We start from the raw sequence: 19,220 nt of genomic DNA on the forward strand, positions 1-19,220 counted from the left end.
CCCTCTGTTCAGTCAGACTGGTTTAGGTCTGCCCCCAGGCCTGCCTTGGCCTTGTGCACTGAACTCTTCTACCTTGATTCTGGTTATTTCCCTGCCTCCCATGCTTATCCCCGGCTCTCTATACCCATCCAGACTCCAACGATCTTCCAGATTAGACCAGGAAATCACTAGTATACCATAAGCATTCACCAATTGTTAGCATTAATATTTTCATACTTCACTTGACTTTTAGTTTTATATTTTTACTAAATTCTTTTATTACTATATAATTCTTTAAACAGCTTTATTGAAATATAATTTATATACTCTAAAATTCAACTTAGCATAATGTCTTCAATGTTTATCCATCTTGTAGCACATTATCAGAACATTCCTTTTTAGGGTGGAATAAAATATTCCATGATACAGATATACCACATTTCATTTATCCATTCACCAACTGAGGGATATTTGAGTTGTTTCCACTTTTGCCTATTAAGAATCATGTTGCTATGAACCTTAGCATACAAGTCTTTATATGGACGTATGTTTTCATTTCTATTGGGTAAGACACCTAGGACTGAAATTGCTGGGTCATATGATAAATGTATGCTTAACTTTTTAAAAAAATATCAAACTTGCTTTCTAAAAGGGCTGTGCTATTTTACATTCCCACCAGCAATACAGGAAGGCTCTAATTTTTCTACATCCTCACTTATAATAATAATACTTATTGTTGTCCATCTTTTTGATTATGGGAATTTTAGTGAATGTAAAGTGGTATTTCATTGGGGTTTTGATTTCTATGTTCCCTAATATACTATTTCATTTTAACAACGCATTTGGATTTCTTCCCATTATTTGATGACATCCCCTTGAGGTTAGGAACCATCTTGCACATTTTGTCCCATAGCATTTAGCGCCCCACCTCAAACAAAGTAAATGCATAAGAATTATCTGATACTTGACATTAAAGTATTATAATTTATTTGTAAAGGAAGGAGATAGGAATTAGCATTAACTGAATTTCATTTCTATGTGTGAAATTTTAAAATATATTATCTCATTTAATTCCCAGCCTTGCAAAATAAGTATAAGAAGTGGTAACAGACTCAGAGAGTTTAAGTGACTTGCCAACTAGTGAAATACTGAGTTGGACTCTGTGACTCTCTAACTCTAAATCCCAGGCTACAAAAGTAAAAACAGGGAGCCCAGTGGGAGGGAGGGCCCCCACCAGCCGAAGCTGCGACCGTCCTTGGGACCACGGGCCAGTTTTTTCAATGAGTAACTTAAAGACAAAATGGAAAAACAAGGAGGTTTCTGCCTGAGATCATGTTGATGTGAAACCAGGGATGGCCACCCTGGGCCAGTTCCCTAAAACCTGGACCTCGAAGGCCACCTTTATTCAAACAAAGAAAGGATTTTGCCATTTGGAGGTCAACATGTTAGAGCCATGTGGCTGACAGGGTCTTGGTGCTCTGGCCTGATGTCATGGCTGAGCCTCCAAGGTGGGAGAGCAGAGTTCAGGACATTGGACCACCAGAGACCTCCCAGACCCACGTAATAGCAATTGGTGAGAGCTCTCCCAGAGATCTCTGTCTCAACGCTAAGACCCAGCTCCACCCAATGGCCAGCAAGCTTCAGTGCTGGACACCCCATGCCAAACAACTAGCAAGACAGGAACACAATCCCACCCATTAGCAGAGAGGCTGCCTAAAATCATACTACGTTCACAGACACTCCAAAACACACCACCAGACGTGGCCCTGCCCAACAGAAGGACAAGATCCAGCCTCATTCACCAGAACACAGGCACCAGTCCCCTCCACCAGGAAGCCTACACAACCCACTGAACCAACCTCACCCACTGGAAGCAGACACCAAAAACAACACGAAATACGAACATGCAGCCTGTGAATAGCAGACCCCAAATACAGTGAGTTAAACAAAATGAGAAGACAGAGAAATAAGCAGATGAAGGAGCAAGGTAAAAACCCACGAGACGAAACAAATGAAGAGGAAATAGGCAGTCTACCTGAAAAACAATTCAGAGTAATGATAGTAAAGATGATCCAAAATCTTGAAAGTAGAATGGAGAAAATACAAGAAACGTTTAACAAGGACCTAGAAAAACTAAAGAGCAAACAAACAATGATGAACAACACAATAAATGAAATTAAAAATTCTCTAGAAGGAATCAATAGCATAATAACTGAGGCAGAAGAACAGATAAGTAACCTGGATGATAAAATAGTGGAACTACCTACTGCAGAGCAGAAAAAAGAAAAAAGAATGAAAATTGAGGACAGTCTCAGAGACCTATGGGACATTAAATGCACCAACATTCAAATTAAAGGGGTCCCAGAAGAGGAAGAGAAAAAGAAATCGTCTGAGAAAATATTTGAAGAGATTATAGTTGAAAACTTCCCTAACATGGGAAAGGAAATAGCCAATCAAGTCCAGGAAGCACAGAGAGTCCCATACAGGATAAATCTAAGGAGAAACACTCCAAGACACACATTAGTCAAACTATCAAAAATTGAATACAAAGAAAAAATATTAAAAGCAGCAAGGGAAAAGCAACAAATGACATACAAGGGAATCCCCATAAGGTTAACAGCTGATCTTTCAGCAGAAACTCTACAAACCAGAAGGGAGTGGCAGGACGTATTTAAAGTGATGAAAGGGAAAAACCTACAACCAAGATTATTCTACCCAGCAAGGATCTCATACAGATTCAAGAGAGAAATTAAAACCTTCACAAACAAGCACAAGTTAAGATAATTCAGACCACCAAACCAGCTTTACAACAAATGCTAAAGGAACTTCTCTAGGCAGGAAACACAAGAGAAGGAAAAAAACCTACAAAAACAAACCCAAAACAATTAAGAAAATGGTAATAGGAACATACGTATCAATAACTACCTTAAATGTAAATGGATTAAATGCTCCATCCAAAAGACACAGACTGGCTGAATGGATACAAAAACAGCACCCGTATATATGCTGTCTACAAGAGACCCACTTCAGACCTAGAGACACATACAGACTGAAAGTAAGGGGATGGAAAAAGATATTCCATGCAGATGGAAAGCAAAAGAAAGCTGGAGTAGCAATTCTCATATCAGACAAAATAGACTTTAAAATAAAGACTATTACAAGAGACAAGGAAGGACATGACAGTGATCAAGGGATCAATCCAAGAAGAACATAGAACAATTGTAAATATGTATGCACCCAAGAAAGGAGGACCTCAATACATAAGGCAAATGCTAACAGCCATAAAAGGGAAAATCGACAGTAACACAATCATATTAGGGGACTTTAACACCCCACTTTCACCAATGGAGAGATCATCCAAAATGAAAAATAATAAGGAAACACAGCTTTAAATCACACATTAAACAAGATGGACTTAATTGATATTTATAGGACATTCCATCCAAAAACAACAGAATACACTTTCTTCTCAAGTGCACATGGAACATTCTCCAGGATAGATCATATCTTGGTTCACAAATCAAGCCTCAGTAAATTTAAGAAAATTGAAATCATATCAAGTATCTTTTCTGACCAGAATGCTGAGACTAGATATCAATCACAGGGAAAAAAACTATAAAAAATACAAACACATGGTAGCTAAACAATATGCTACTAAGTAACCAAGAGATCACTGAAGAAATCGGAGGAAATCAAAAAGTACATAGAAACAAATGACAATGAAAACATGACGACCCAAAACCAATGGAATGCAGCAAAAGCAGTTCTAAGAGGGAAGTTTATAGCTATACAATCCTACCTCAAGAAACAAGAAGAATCTCAAATAAACAACCTAACCTTACACCTAAAGCGATTAGAGAAAGAAGAACAAAAACACCCCAAAGTTAGCAGAAGGAAAGAAATCATAAAGATCAGATCAGAAAGAAATGAAAAAGAAATGAAGGAAACAGTAGCAAATATCAGTAAAACTAAAAGCAAGTTCTTTGAGAAGATAAACAAAATTGATAAACCATTAGCCAGACTCATCAAGAAAAAAACAAAAGGGAGAAGACAGAAATCAACAGAATTAGAAATGAAAAAGGAGAAGTAACAACTGACACTGCAGAAATACAAAGGATCATGAGACATTACTACAAGCAGCAATATGCCAATAAAATGGACAACCTGGAAAAAATGGACAAATCATAGAGAAGCACAACCTTCCGAGACTGAACCAGAAAGAAATAGAAAATATAAACAGACCAATCACAAGCACTGAAATTGAAACTGAGATTAAAAATCTTCCAACAAACAAGACCCTAGGACCAGATGGCTTCACAGGCGAATTCTATCAAACATGTAGAGAAGAGCTAACACCTATCCTTCTCAAACTCTTCCAGAATGTAGCAGAGGGAGGAACACTCCCAAACTCATTCTATGAGGCCACCATCAACCTGAAACCAAAACCAGACAAAGATGTCACAAAGAAAGTACTACATGCCAGTATCACTGATGAACATAGATGCAAAAAATCCTCAACAAAATACTAGCAAACAATCCAACAGCACATTAAAAGAATCATACACCATGATCAAGTGGGGTTTATCCCAGGAATGCAAGGATTCTTCAGTATATGCAAATCAATCAATGTGATACACCATATTAATATATTGAAGGATAAAAACCATATGATAATCTCAATAGATTCAGAAAGAGCTTTCCACAAAATTCAAAACCCATTTATGATAAAAACTCTCCAGAAAGTAGGCATAGAGGGAAGCTACCTCAACATAATAAAGGGCAATATATGACAAACTCACAGCCAACATTGTTCTCAATGGTGAAAAACTGAAACCTCTTCCTCTAACATCAGGAACAAGACAAGGTTGCCCACTCTCAACACTATTATTCAACACAGTTTTGGGAGATTTAGCCACAGCAATCAGAGAAGAAAAAGAAATAAAGGGAATCCAAATCGGAAAAGAAGAAGTAAAACTGTCACTGTTTGCAGAGGACATGATACTATACATAGAGAATCCTAAAGATGCTACCAGAAAACTGCTAGAGTTAATCAATGAATTTGGTAAAGTAGCAGGATACAAAATTAATGCACAAAAATCTCTTGCATTCCTATACACTAGCGATGAAAAATCTGAATGTGAAATTAAGGAAACACTCCCATTTACCATTGCAACAGAAAGAATAAAATACCTAGGAATAAACCTACCTAAGGAGACAAAAGACCTGTATGCAGAAAAGTATAAGACACTGATGAAAGAAATTAAAGACAATACAAACAGAGAGATATACCATGTTCTTGGATTGGAAGAATCAATATTGTGAAAATGACTGTACTACCCAAAGCAATCTACAGATTCAATGCCATCCCTATCAAACTACCAATGGCATTTTTCGCAGAACTAGAACAAAAAATTTCACAATTTGTATGGAAACACAAAAGACCCCAAATAGCCAAAGCAATCTTGAGAATGAAAAATGGAGCTGGAGGAATCAGGCTCCCTGACTTCAGACTATACTACAAAGCTACAGTAATCAAGACAGTATGGTACTGGCACAAAAACAGGATATAGATCAATGGAACAGGATAGAAAACCCAGAGATAAACCCACGCACATACGGTCACCTTATCTTTGATAAAGGAAGCAAGAATAAACAATGGAGAGAAGACAGCCTCTTCAGTAAGTGGTTCTGGGAAAACCTGACAGCTACATGTAAAAGAATGAAATTAGAACACTCCCTAACACCATACACAAAAATAAACTCAAAATGGATTAAAGACCTAAATGTAAGGCTAGACACTATAAAACTCTTAAAGGAAAACATAGAGCACTCTTTGACATAAATCACAGCAAGATCCTTTTTGACCCACCTCCTAGAGAAATGGAAATAAAAACAAAGTAAGCAAATGAGACCTAAACTTAAAAGCTTTTGCACAGCAAAGGAAACCATAAACAAGACCAAAAGACAACCCTCAGAATGGGAGAAAATATTTGCAAATGAAACAACTGACAAAGGATTAATCTCCACAATATACAAGCAGCTTATGCGGCTTGATATCAAAAAAACAACCCAATCCAAAAATGGGTCAAAGTCCTAAATAGTCATTTCTCCAAAGAAGATATACAGATTGCCAACAAACATATGAAAGGATGTTCAACATCACTAATCATTAGAGAAATGCAAATCAAAACTACAATGAGGTATCACCTCACACCGGTCAGAATGGCCATCATGAAAAAATCTACAAACAATAAATGCTGGAGAGGGTGTGGAGAAAAGGGAACCCTCTTGCACTGTTGGTGGGAATGTAAATTGATACAGTCACTATGGAGAACAGTATGGAGGTTCCTTAAAAAACTAAAAATAGAACTAACATATGCCCCAGCAATCCCACTACTGGGCATATACCCTGAGAAAATCATAATTCAAAATGAGACATGTACCACAGTGTTCATTGAAGCACTGTTTACAATAGCCAGGACATGGAAGCAACCTAAGTGTCCATCAACAGATGAATGGATAAAGAAGATGTGATACATCTTGCTATTGCTTATACAGTGGAATATATTGTATATTCCTAGGGGCATATACAATATGTATATGAACCTAGGGTCAAGACAGGAATGAAGATGCAGACGTAGAAAATGGACTTAAAGACACGGGGAGGGGGAAGGGTAAGCTGGGACAAAGTGAGAGAGTAGTATTGACATATATACACTACCAAATGTAAAATAGATAGCTAGTGAGAAGCAGCCACATAGCAGAGGGAGATCAGCCTGGTGCTTTGTGACCACCTAGTGGGTGGCATATACAAGTGGGAGGGGATAGAGGTATATATGTATACATATAGCTGATTCACTTTGTTATACAGCAGAAACTAACACAGCATTGTGACGCAATTATACTCCAATAAAGATGTTAGGAAAAAAAAAGTCAAAACAGGTGAAAGGTCCACAGGAGACCTGAGACTAGAAAATCTTCGAGTAGAATATGCCTACAGTATGGATGTGTCTTCCCACATTGTTACATAATTAATATTTCTCTATCTCTCTTAGTTGCTATTGCTTTTCCAAGCAACGTCTTCCTTATTTTGGTGAGTTTCAGAGCCCACACAAACCCATTAGCCTTTAGTTACCTGAATTTACATGCTTTGGGCCCTTCTTTTCCCACCAGTGTTCCACGAGCTGCGGGGAGGGCACCCAGACGCGAAGTGCCATTTGCCGGAAGGTGCTGAAAACAGGTGTCTCAGCTACTGTCAATTCCTCCCTGTGCCCGCCCCTGCCGTTCTCTTCATCCATCAGGCCCTGTATGCTGGCCACCTGTGCAAGTGAGTATGTCAGAGCTCTGGGGATGGGGAGACGGCAAGAACAGTAGCTTTTCCTGAACCCAAGACCAGCGGCAGATAGGCAGTAAAGCCCTCTGAGGGCATTAGGCTCGTGAGCTCAGCTGGAGATGGGAAAGGAATCTTAATTATACGTGGCCAGGCAGGATGCTTTTCTCTGCTGGAAAAAACAGTTTGCAGGAGGTAGGGCAAAGTTCACTTGCTGGCATATGGAGATCTGGAAGCTGGAGTCAGCATGTTACTAATGAAGCCTGATGTTACCCACTCCAGTGTTTTAAACTAAACAGATTTGTTTAATATTAATCCCTAGAGGTGTAACACTTCTGGGATCTCCTCCCCATGTATACGGGGACGCTGGTGCTCTGCAGGACCCAAAAGGGATCCATTCTCCTTCTCTTTGTCCTCTGCCTCTTTTTATGATGCTGATTTCTTTTTCTTTCTTTCTTTCTTTCTTTTTTAAGTCCTTTTAATGAGAGGAACTGCCTTTCCCCTGGAACCGCCCTCCATCTAGAACCCTGCATCTCAGCTTCTAGGGGTAGAAAACCCCAGCAGCGTGATAGCAGGTTGCCCCACTGCACCTCATTAGCTCTCCCATGTTTCATTGCGGCAGCAGCTTGATGGTCCACAGCTGGTAGCCATTTACTTCCGTAAAACAGAAGGTGGTAAATGAAGGCCCTGCCCAAACCAAACTGAAGTGCTTTCTTTCCCTCTTCTCCCTTTTGTCCCGCTGTCTTTCTTCTCTTTGCCCTCTCCTTTTCACTGTCTCTTGTCGCTGCACCTCACTGCCCCTTTTCTCTGCTCTCTGCTTCTCTCTCTCCGCTTCTCTTTCTCCATCCATCTGCCTTCCCTTTCATTGCTTTCATTCCAGGGCCCGGGTGGCCATCCACAAAGCACAGTCCTCACATCGCGGCAGCCAGGAAGGTATACATCCAGACCCGCCGGCAGAGGAAGCTGCACTTCATCGTGGGGGGATTCGCCTACCTGCTCCCCAAGACCGCAGTGGTGGTACGCTGTCCCACGCGGCGCTTCCGCAAGCCCCTCATCACCTGGGAGAAAGACGGCCAGCACCTCATCAGCTCCGCCCACGTCACCGTGGCCCCATTTGGGTACCTGAAGATCCACCGCCTCAAGCCCTCTGATGCGGGCATCTACACCTGCTCGGCCGGCCCGGCCCGGGAGCAGTTTGTGATTAAGCTCATTGGAGGCAACCGGAAGCTGGTGGCTCGGCCCTTGAGCCTGCGGAGCGAGGAAGAGGCCCTCGCGGTGAGGAAGGCCCGCCCGAAGGAGGCCCTGCAGACCCACAAACACCAGAACGGGATCTTCTCCAATGGCAGCAAGGCCGAGAAGCGGGGCCTCCCTGCTGATGCCGGGAGCCGCTATGATGATCTGGTCTCTCGGTTGCTGGAGCAGGGGGGCTGGCCAGGAGAGCTGCTCGCCTCCTGGGAGGTCCAGGACTCCACAGAAAGGAACACATCCTCAGAAGAGGACCAGAACGCCGAGCAGGGCCTTCTGCACCTGCCTTTCACCATGGTGGCCGAGCAGCAGCACCTGGACGACATCCTCCGGAACCTCTCCCAGCAACCCGAGGAGCTCCGCGACGTCTACAGCAAGCACCTAGTGGCCCAGCTGGCCCAGGAGATCTTCCGCAGCCGCCAGGACGCGCACCAGGACGCGCTCCTCAAGCCGTCCGAGCGGGGGATTCCCCCAGTGGCCATCCCTCCTCATAAACACGTGTCTGGCTTCAGCAGCTCCCTCCGGACCTCGTCCACTGGGGAGGGCGGGGGCAGCTCTCGCCGGCCGCACCGGAAGCCCATCATCTTGCGCAAAATCTCAGCCGCCCAGCAGCTCTCAGCCTCCGAGGTGGTCACCCACCTCGGGCAGACTGTGGCCCTGGCCAGCGGGACACTGAGTGTGCTTCTGCACTGCGAGGCCATAGGCAACCCAAGGCCTACCATCAGCTGGGCCCGGAACGGAGAAGAGGTTCAGTTCAGCGACAGGTGAGCTTTGCAGCTACTCCGGTCTGGGAGGGACGGGCAAGGGGCCACACTGTGTGGGAGACACCCTATTCATTCTTCCTTCAAGGTGTTTCCAAGGGTCGGGCTTAGAGCACTGGGCCTCAGGTATTGCTCCCATCCTGGGTTTCAACCCTCTCTTGGCACTGATAGACTGTTGAAGCAAAGACAAGGTATTTAATTTCTCTAAACTGTATGTTCTCATCTTTATAAGGTAATAATAAGGATGCCTACCAATCCCAATCCCCGTAGGATCCAAAGATTACTGAGATACTCTCTGGATAGCTTTGAACTTTCGGCAGAAAAATATCATTCCAGGCCAAGGCATTGTTACATTACCATTTTGTGAGATCAACCGCTGAAAATCTTGTACACCAGGATACTGTCTCTGTGTGTGTGGTCCCCCAGGGCTGGGGAGAGAGTGCAGCCAGCAGCTGCTGCCCCCGTGGGTGAGCCCATCCTCTGTCTGGGCTGGACAAGGCTGTTTGTTGCAGAAAGTTTTTATTCCCAGTCGGACCTGTGATTAATTATCCTAATATCTCTTGGTGTCTCTGTTTTGATGTGTCTTTACTGGGATGACAGCATATATTACTGGTTTCCTTGGGCCGTGGCCATTCATAATGTAAAATCAATAGTGATAGAAGAGGTAATAATAATAACAATATTTTTAATACTACCTATGTGCCAAGCAGCATGCCGTGCTTCCTGTGGACATCCTCTTTAATCTTTATAGTGGCCCTGACAACAGATAGTTGGCATTAATTGAGTAGTGACTGTCTCCCAGACAAGTGTAAACTCTTTTTTTTTTTTTTTTTTTTTTTTTGCGGTACGCGGGCCTCTCACTGTTGAGGCCTCTCCCGTTTTGGAGAACAGGCTCCAGACGCTCAGGCTCAGCGGCCATGGCTCACGGGCCCAGCCGCTCCGCGGCATATGGGATCTCCCCGGACCGGGGCACGAACCCGCGTCCCCTGCGTCGGCAGGCGGACTCTCAACCACTGTACCACCAGGGAAGCCCCAAGTGTAAACTCTTTATGTACTTTATCTTACTGACTTCTAACAGTGGCCCTAAGAAGTAGGTATAATTTTTATCCACACTTTACGGAAGACGAAACCAGTCTAGCAACTTGCTAAAGATCACATTTATTAGGTGGCAGAGCCAAAACGTGTGACAAAAATAAGATGGGCAGCAAATAGAAGAATCACAGTCCATGGACGAGGGAGGAACCTTTAAGGTCCTCTGGCCCAAAGTCCTCATTTTAACTTTTTATCTTCTCTGAATCCATGGAGCATGCTCTGTTCATGAAATCTACTTTGAAATACTATTGTTCAGCTAATCCTCTTCACTGGCTTGGTAGCTTTGCGTGAGGAAGGAAAGGTGGCAGGATTTATTGTGCCAGGCAGGGTGCCAGGTTTATTTAGATGTTACTGCATTTGTTCTTCTGACAGTCAATCTACAAGATTGACATTATCCTCCAGTTTCACATAGAAAATTGAGGTTCAGCAGCTCACCCAAGGTCCCACTTTAGTAAGGACCAGACTGAGGACTCAATGTCAAGTTTACTTGATTCCAAAGAGTAGTTCTGTCTCCTCTTCCGAGGCTTGATGAACAAACATGACTTTGTCCGTCCTGCCCACATCTTTTGTGCTTTTGAAATGTCAATAATATTGCCTCTCAGCCTGAGCACTTACAGATCAAATAGTTTTAATAACAATACTAAGTATTTTTTCTTTGACACTGTGCTCAGTGCTTTAAAGGTAATATTATCTTGTTTAATCTTAAAAAAAACAACCCTATGGGGTAAGTACTGTTGTTACCACATCAGTAATTAAAAAGCTGAGGCACCCACACAGAAGCACTGGAGACAAGGACTGAATGAACTATGTTTTGAGAGCCTATGGTGGTAACCTCTCCTCTTGTTTGCTTCTTGGTCCTCCCCAGCTTGTACTTTGCTTGATCAGCTTAACTGCTATGATCCCTGCAGTTTTTTCCAGAAATCTTTGTAAGGAATTTGTGGGTCGGGCCAAAGTTGCGGTAAATCCCCTTGAGGCCACTGGGGAGAGAGACACCTCCGGCATCAGACCCCCAGGATGATGGGCGCTGATTGAAAGTGGTACCCTGGTGCTCAGGTGCATGCTGCACTGGAACTCACCTCTGTGACTGTACCTGTCACACCTGTTGTGCCCAAATCATGCCGTGCCTTCCACCAACCAGTCGGTTTCTCAAGTGTACATACTGTTGCATTCACATCCCCTGGCCTATTGCCCGAGACTGGTGTTATCGAGATCAAAGGAGGTAGCGGTTGGCTGTGTGAGGGAAAAGATGAGAATTAACGTTTCTTGACTAACTCCAGATATTGTGCCCCCATGCTAGCAACTTCCATAGCCATCATCTCTGTTAATGTCCACCGTAAGGTGCAACATATGAACTGATATCCTTATTTCAGAGACGAGGAAACCGAGGCTCACCATAATTAAGGAAGTTGACCAATGTTAAATAGCTAGTAAACGGCAGAACCAACAGAGCAGATTCAAACCCAGTTCTGCCAACTCAAGCTCATGCTGTTTTGAGTGACTAAGTTCATGTTTGCATGTATCTCCTATACTTCACCAGGGATACCAAGTTATCTCAAGATCCCTGCTGTTTTCTACCGGCTTCTTCCAGGATCCCTTCTTTCGCATAGTGACTATTTCCTCCTAAAAGCTGTACAGCAAGACAGGCCATTGGGGGTGGGGGAGGGGATGATTAGGACTCTGCTCTGCCTGGAACCGCAGGGAGAATATTGAGGCCATGGCTTCCTCAGGGGTCCTGACAACTTCCTTGAGTGCTGGAGATTATGAAATCCAAGGATCAGGGCCCATGGGTCACTGGTGACTACAGGAAAGATGTGGAGGGAATTAGATAAGGATTGAGGGCTTTGGGCTGGTCTTGCCCTTTACTTTCCATGGCCTTAATCCTTTCGTTTTAAAAATGAGGAGGGTTGTAGCAGATCATCTCTGATCCACACCCTTCACTCATTTGTAGAAGGCCATAGAAGGTTAAAACCCATATGTTGGTGGAGAGTGGAGAGAGCCTTGAGCACAGTAGCTTCAAAATCTGTCGTACAAGTTGTTTCCAAGTGGTCCACAAAACAGGGATTCATCAATCACGTGAGTTTGAGACATGCTCGCTTAAAGCTAAACGGAGGTATTTACTGCTGGACTTTACTTATATTTTTTAATATAGTATTTGATTTTTTTTCTTTTTTTATTATAAAAACAATGAAGAGGCTATAAAACAATTCAAATAATACCTGTGTATGTATAGTAAGAGTGCAGGTCTCCTTCATGCCCTCAATCCTATTCCCCAGAGGCTGTCAGTCTTAATAATTCGGTATACATCCTTTTGGAATTTTTATATATTTTATTGTATTATATATAAAACACATACACACATAGGATTTGTGTTTTTAATGGGAAGTTACTCATGGTTAGAAGTTTGACTTGATTTTTATTCAACAACATGTCTAGGAAACATTTCAGAGTAGTAGGTAGGGGTCTGTGTCACCTTTTTCAACAGCTGATTACTGTTCTTGAATGTATTTAACTAACCCCCAGGTGAAAATGATTTTGGTTTTTCCATGTTTTTTTAACTCCTTTAAGCAGTCCAACGTGTGTTGTGACTTTCCAAGTGAATGATATAGTATTCAGTGTTTTCCAAGTACTTCTTTGATCAGTGAACAATTTTTTGGCCTAGTAATCTCAAGGATATCAACAATTCTTGAAACACTGCTTAGAAATACGACTTTTGCCTTTTAATTTTCACCTTAGTGGGCATTGAGAGTCCAATGGCTTTAAGATGAAGACGTTTCAACAGAATCTTGCTAAAAAAAAGAAACACAGCAGCCAGGTGCTAAAGATATGAAAAGTTGTAGGCCTAGGACAGCAGAGGGCAAATCCTAGGTCTTGAGTCACCAGGACATTGGTGAGAGTGGCAGTGGAGGGTAACATTCAGAAAGCATGGGGGCCACGAGCAAACAGTATTACAATTCTTGCCACTCTCAAGACTTTTTTCCAGATCTAGCCTCAACAGAGCTTCTTAAAGCAAGTTAATGGCACGTGGTAGGGAAAAATAAGAGATTTCTGTTTCTGATCCTTGACATCATAATTTTTCCGTTTTACTTAGCTAGCCGGTAAGAAGTATGGCTGGAGCTTACTCTTCTATGCAGTTGTCCAAGTGGAGTTTCAAAAAATAAAATGGATGCATCTGTACAGAGCACACAGAAGGCACAGCACTGCCATTGGGACGGCTCTGCCATGGCTGTTGGTGACCTCTTTTGTGTCGGGTTTCATTGCTTGTCATCATTAGTGCGTCTGGTAGCGGTTGCGAAATGCTTGTTAATTTTCAAACAGAGAAGTGCTGAAATGCCCGGGGTTGCAGTTCAGTTAGTCTGTTTTTGTTTAGTGCCCAAATCCATCTTTCTGAAAGAGTCTGCAAGCTTCAGTTGGCTGTTGGTCTGTCGGACTTTGCAGATATATTAAAGTATACTCTAGATAGCCCGAGCCAGCAAGATAGGTCAAGGTAGAGAGAAAGTGACTGAAGTCTCTTACTTCTTGGCTTTTAAATATGCCAAAGCTTGATTTGAAAGAAATTGGTTTTCAGAAAGAATCACTAACAATTCAGATAGTGCTGCATCTCATCAGATATATAACTTACTAGTTAAAATGAATTCACATCATTCTTAGAAGCACATGTCAACTTCTTAAGCAATCATTTACAGGATGTCCCTAAGTGTATTACGACAGACTGGTTCTTCTTAATCCCTACTTCTTCCTTTATTTCACAAACCTTCTCACGCTTACTCTGAGCCAGCCTCTATGTTAGATATGAAGGATGGAGGAAAAGGAGACTCATTTCCTGTCAGTGCAACTCAAAGGCTAGTTTGGAATCCAGAGAAGTAAATGCAGTGTTTAAATGCTAAGAGAGGGGTATGCATATTTATTCATTCCATAAATATTTATTAATCTACCTATCATATGCCAGATATACACCTACTTGCTAGGATATTGTGATGAATGAAACAGAAGTCCGTGTTCTCTTGCACTTTACGTACATTTAGATATCTGCTGAACTGGCACACATCAGAAAGATCTTTCCTGATCATTCTAGCTAAAGGAGCACTCTGCATCATTCTCTAACCCTTCAACTCTATTTTATTCACAGAATTTTATCGTCATTTGACGTATTATATATTTATGCACTGATGGCCTGTCCATTAGGGTAGAGGCTTTCTTTACTGCTGTGTCCCTAGTGCTGGAAAGAGTAGCTGGCACTACACAGGTACTAAATAAACAGTGAATGAATTAATGAGTGAGTGTGAAGCAAGACAATAAACACAGAAAAGGACACAAAAATATCAGATGGTGATAAGTGCTGGGCAGAAAATGAAACAGAGCTTTGATAAGCAATGATCTGGTGACCACATTAGATGGGTACTCTGAAGAGGTGACCTGGAAGACAAAAGCTGGATGATGACCAGTGTCCAGCAATACGACATCAGAAGGAAGAGCATTCCTGGGCAAGGGAAAAACGGTGCAAAACCCCTAAAGTGAAAATGAGTTTATTGTGTTGAAAGAACCCAAAAGAAGCTCATTTGGCTGGAGTGTGGCAGGCTGAAGGTAGAGGTGATATGGGATGAAGCCATGGGGTCAACCAGAGACCAGGATGTGGAGCTGAGGTTTTAGTCTGAGCACCACAGGGAGATTTTGGAGGGTATTAATCAGGAATGTCAAATGATCTAATTTCCATTTTTATAGATGCACACTGGCTACTTTGTGGTGAGTGTATCTCAGAGGAGCATGAGTAGAAGCTGGGGGGCTATAAGGGGCCCTTTGCAATCATCCCTTCAACTCCCCAAGTATCTCTTGGGCATTGGGTACAGTGATGAGTGCCAGAAAGTGAGATCATAAATAAGGAGAGGTCCCTGCTCTTCAGAAACTAAGATACACTGAAAGGCTAATAGAGGATACAGTAACTTTTGAGCCTCAAGGTTTTTTTTAAACTCCAATGGTCACAATACTTCTCTTAAAAATTCTAAACTTTAAAAAGGAGATACGGGATTCTCTGGTGGCACAGTGGTTAAGAATCCACCTGCCAATGCAGGGAACACGGGTTCGAGCCCTAGTCTGGGAAGATCCCACATGCCGCGGAGCAACTAAGCCCATGCGCCACAGCTACTGAGCCTGCGCTCTAGAGCCTGCGAGCCACAACTACTGAAACCCGCGCACCTAGAGCCCATGCTCCGCAACCAGAGAAGCCACCACAATGAGAAGATGGTGCACCACAACGAAGAGTAGCCCCCACTCACTGCAACTAGAGAAAGCCCACACGCAGTGACGAAGACCCAATGCAGCCAGAAATAAATAAATAAATTTTAAAAAATAATAATAAAAAATAAAAAGGGGATAGAGGAGGGGTTCCCAAATTCAGTGTGCATAATAATTGCCAGGAACTTGTTAGAAATGGAGACACCCACATCCTACCCTACCCCAGAAACTCTTTCTACAGTAGGGTCCCATCATTTGCATTTTTTTGCACTAAATCCAAACTCAACTTTATTTATTTATTTATTTTTTATATTGGAGTATAGTTGATTAACAATGTTGTGTTAGTTTCAGGTGTACCACAAAGTGATTCAGTTATACCTATATATGTATCTACTCTTTTTCAAGTTCTTTTCCCATTTAGGTTATTACAGACTATTGAGCAGAGTTCCCTGTGCTATACAGTAGCTCCTTGTTGGTTATCTATTTTAAATAAATCAGTGTGTTTATGTCAATCCCAAACTCCCAATCTATCCCTACCCCCCACCCTTCCCCACTGGTAACCATAAATTCGTTCTCTAAGTCTATGAGTCTGTTTCTGTTTTGTAAATAAGTTCCTTTGTATCTTTTTTTTTTACATTCTGCATATAAGTGATATCATATGATATTTCTTTCTCTGAGTTACTTCACTTAGTATGATAATCTCCAGGTCCATCCATGTTGCTGCAATGGCATTATTTCATTCTTTTTAATGGCTGAGTAATATTCCGTTGTATATATGCACCACATTTTCTTTCTGTCATGTGCATTTTAACAAGCACTACAGGTGGCTCTGAGATCGGTGGTTCAAGGACCACCTTTTAGAAGAGCTGAGAGAGAAAAATGGGGGAAGGTTAACCTCAGAGTCGAATTAGGCACTTCTGTTTGTTCTGTTAAAAGATGTGGTAGAGACAGACAGAACTCCATGCCTAAATGACACTTAGGAATTCCAAGCACTCTCCCATCCCCGTGCCTCCTTCCCAGATTCCCACCAACCCACATACTCACGTTCACCCTGAGCCTGAGATTTGAGAGAGACCACGAAGTGCCCATGTGTGGAGGGAGCAGACATGGTGGAAGCTAACAGACTCCAAATCTGCCAATATTTTGGAAAAATTCTGGATGGCCAGAGGTTAAGATAACTAAGTGTGGCTACCTTGTTCATCCAGAGAACAAAGAAGCAGGACTGGACTTTGCAGCATAGCCATCGGGGGTGAGTTAGGAAGTACTTTTCAGGGCTGTGTGCCAGTTGATTGAGAAAACAAGAGAACTCTGCTTTGTTTTCCCTTTGCTTTCATTGCTGAGTCCATGTAGTTCGTGTGGATCTGTAATTGACTGGTTCCACCATATTGCTGCCTGCAAAAACCACCAGAAGACAAGTATTCTAGCCTCACTCCACGGTCCTAGTGCATTACTGGCACCTGAGTGGTTTGAAAACATTACTCTTATAGCCCTCTACTGCCAATTTATAACCTAGAAATATTTTACGTGTAGAAGGCTACCCTAGGTCCCCCCTCCAAGGTTGTTAATTATGAGTTTTTTTAAATCCTGCCTAATATTTCCACTCAGTTCATCATGGAGTTGCTCCTATTTGCCCACCTCACATTCTAAGACCGCATGTAACATATAACGTACACTCCTCTTGAGTAAAGCCCCCTCCCCACCCCCCCAAAAAGTTATTTCTTGTTTGTTGAAAAAGAAGAAAGTTGTCTCTCAAAACATGCCTTATCTACTCTGAGCTCTCAGCAGCATTCTACGCAGGCTGAGCCCTTCTTCCGAACAACACTTTCTTGCTGCTTTAGAAACCACACACACTTGGCTTGCTTCTTACTCCTCTGGTTATTCCTTCTCAGCATCTCTGTGGATTCCTCTTCCTCTGCCCACCTCTTAGCTACTCCCCTTAGGAGCCTCACTCTGTATACACTAGTGATCCCGTGGCTCCAGGACTCCTCTGTATGCTGATGATTCTCCTGTATCTAGCACAGAGCACATCTCTCTTCTGACTCAGATGTACAGATGTCTACTAGGCATCCTAACCCAGATGCCCCACGAAAAGGTCAATCAATATCTCTAAAACTAAACTCCTGAATCCTTATCTCAGTAAAGAGTACCCCCAACCATCTAACTTTCCAAGCCAAAATACAGGCATACCTTGGAGATATTGTGGGTTCAGTTCCAGATCACCACGATAAAGCAGGTATTACAATAAAGCAAGTCAATTTATTTTTTGGTTTCCCAGTACATATAAAAGTTATGTTTACTCTGTACTGTAGAGTGTTAACTATGTGATAGCACTGTGTCTTAAAAACCAATCTATATACCTTAATCTAAAAATACTTTCTTGCTAAAAATGCTAACCATCGTCTGAGCCTTCAGCAAGTCACAGTAGTAACATCAAAGATCACTGATCATATATCACCATAACAAATATAAGAATGAGGAAGAAGTTTGAAACATTGCAAAAATTACCAAAACGTGACACAGAGACACGAAGTGAACAAATGCTATTGGAAAAATGGCACCAATAGACTTGCTCCACGTGGGGTTGCCTCAAATCTTCAGTTTATAAAAAAATGCAGTATCTGCGAAGCACAAGAAAGCGAAGCACGATAAAACGAGGTCTGCCTGTATTTCTAGATTGTTCACGCTCTTCAGTGGCTCTTTCACCCTCCACTGGTCTCTGTTCTCACTGCCTGTACTTGGTTTACCTTTGTCAGCTCTGCATGATTGCAGAAGCCTCCTAACCCTATATTTGCCTTCTCGAGACCAGGGGTTGGCAAATTACAGCCAGTGGCTTTACATTTTTTTAAAGGTATTACTAAGAATGGCTTTTAAAAGATTATTAAAAGAGCCATTGAAATTGATCCCAGAGCTCTTTGATTAACTTGATCACCCTTAATAAGTGGTGGAGCTGGGATATGAGCCCAGGGTATTTAAAGGGTTATTAAAGGAATGGCTTTTGCATTTTTTTTAATGATGCACCTAAATTTTTTTTATTTATTTTATTTTTTAAATTAGTCATCCATTTTATACACATCAGTGTATACATGTCAAGCCCAATCAACCAATTCATCACACCACCACCACCCCACCGCGTCTTTCCCCCCTTGGTGTCCATACGTTTCTTCTCTACATCTGTGTCTCAATTTCTGCCCTGCAAACAGGTTCATCTGTACAATTTTTCTAGGTTCCACATATATGTGTTAATATACGATATTTGTTTTTCCCTTTCTCACTTACTTCACTCTGTATGACAATCTCTACATCCATCCACGTTTGTACAAAGGACCCAATTTTATTCCTTTTTATGGCTGAGTAATATTCCATTGTATATATGTACCACATCTTCTTTATCCATTCGTCTGTCAGTGGGCATTTAGGTTGCTTCCATGACCTGGCTATTGTAAATAGTGCTGCAGTGAACATTGGGTTGCATGCGTCTTTTTGAATTATGGTTTTCTCAGGGTATATGCCCAGTAGTGGGATTGCTGGATCATATGGTAATTCTATTTTTAGTTTTTTAAGGAACCTCCATACTGTTCTCTATA

General features: G+C 42.1%; 1 protein-coding gene across 2 annotated transcripts in view; it reads left to right on the forward strand.

Moving 5' to 3' along the window:
* The window catches only part of ADAMTSL1 (ADAMTS like 1), a 468,923-nt gene that overhangs the window by 291,037 nt on the left and 158,666 nt on the right, over positions 1 to 19,220 (forward strand). For both annotated transcript variants that reach the window (XM_082657540.1, XM_082657541.1), the window contains 2 exons: positions 7,153 to 7,306; positions 8,190 to 9,318. In XM_082657540.1, coding sequence (XP_082513666.1) covers positions 7,153 to 7,306; positions 8,190 to 9,318 — 1,283 coding nt within the window. The remainder of the gene's footprint in view (positions 1 to 7,152; positions 7,307 to 8,189; positions 9,319 to 19,220) is intronic.

This window comes from Grampus griseus (assembly GCF_964374135.1).
Source record: "Grampus griseus genome assembly, chromosome: 6".
In the NCBI taxonomy this organism is placed as follows: domain Eukaryota; kingdom Metazoa; phylum Chordata; class Mammalia; order Artiodactyla; family Delphinidae; genus Grampus; species Grampus griseus.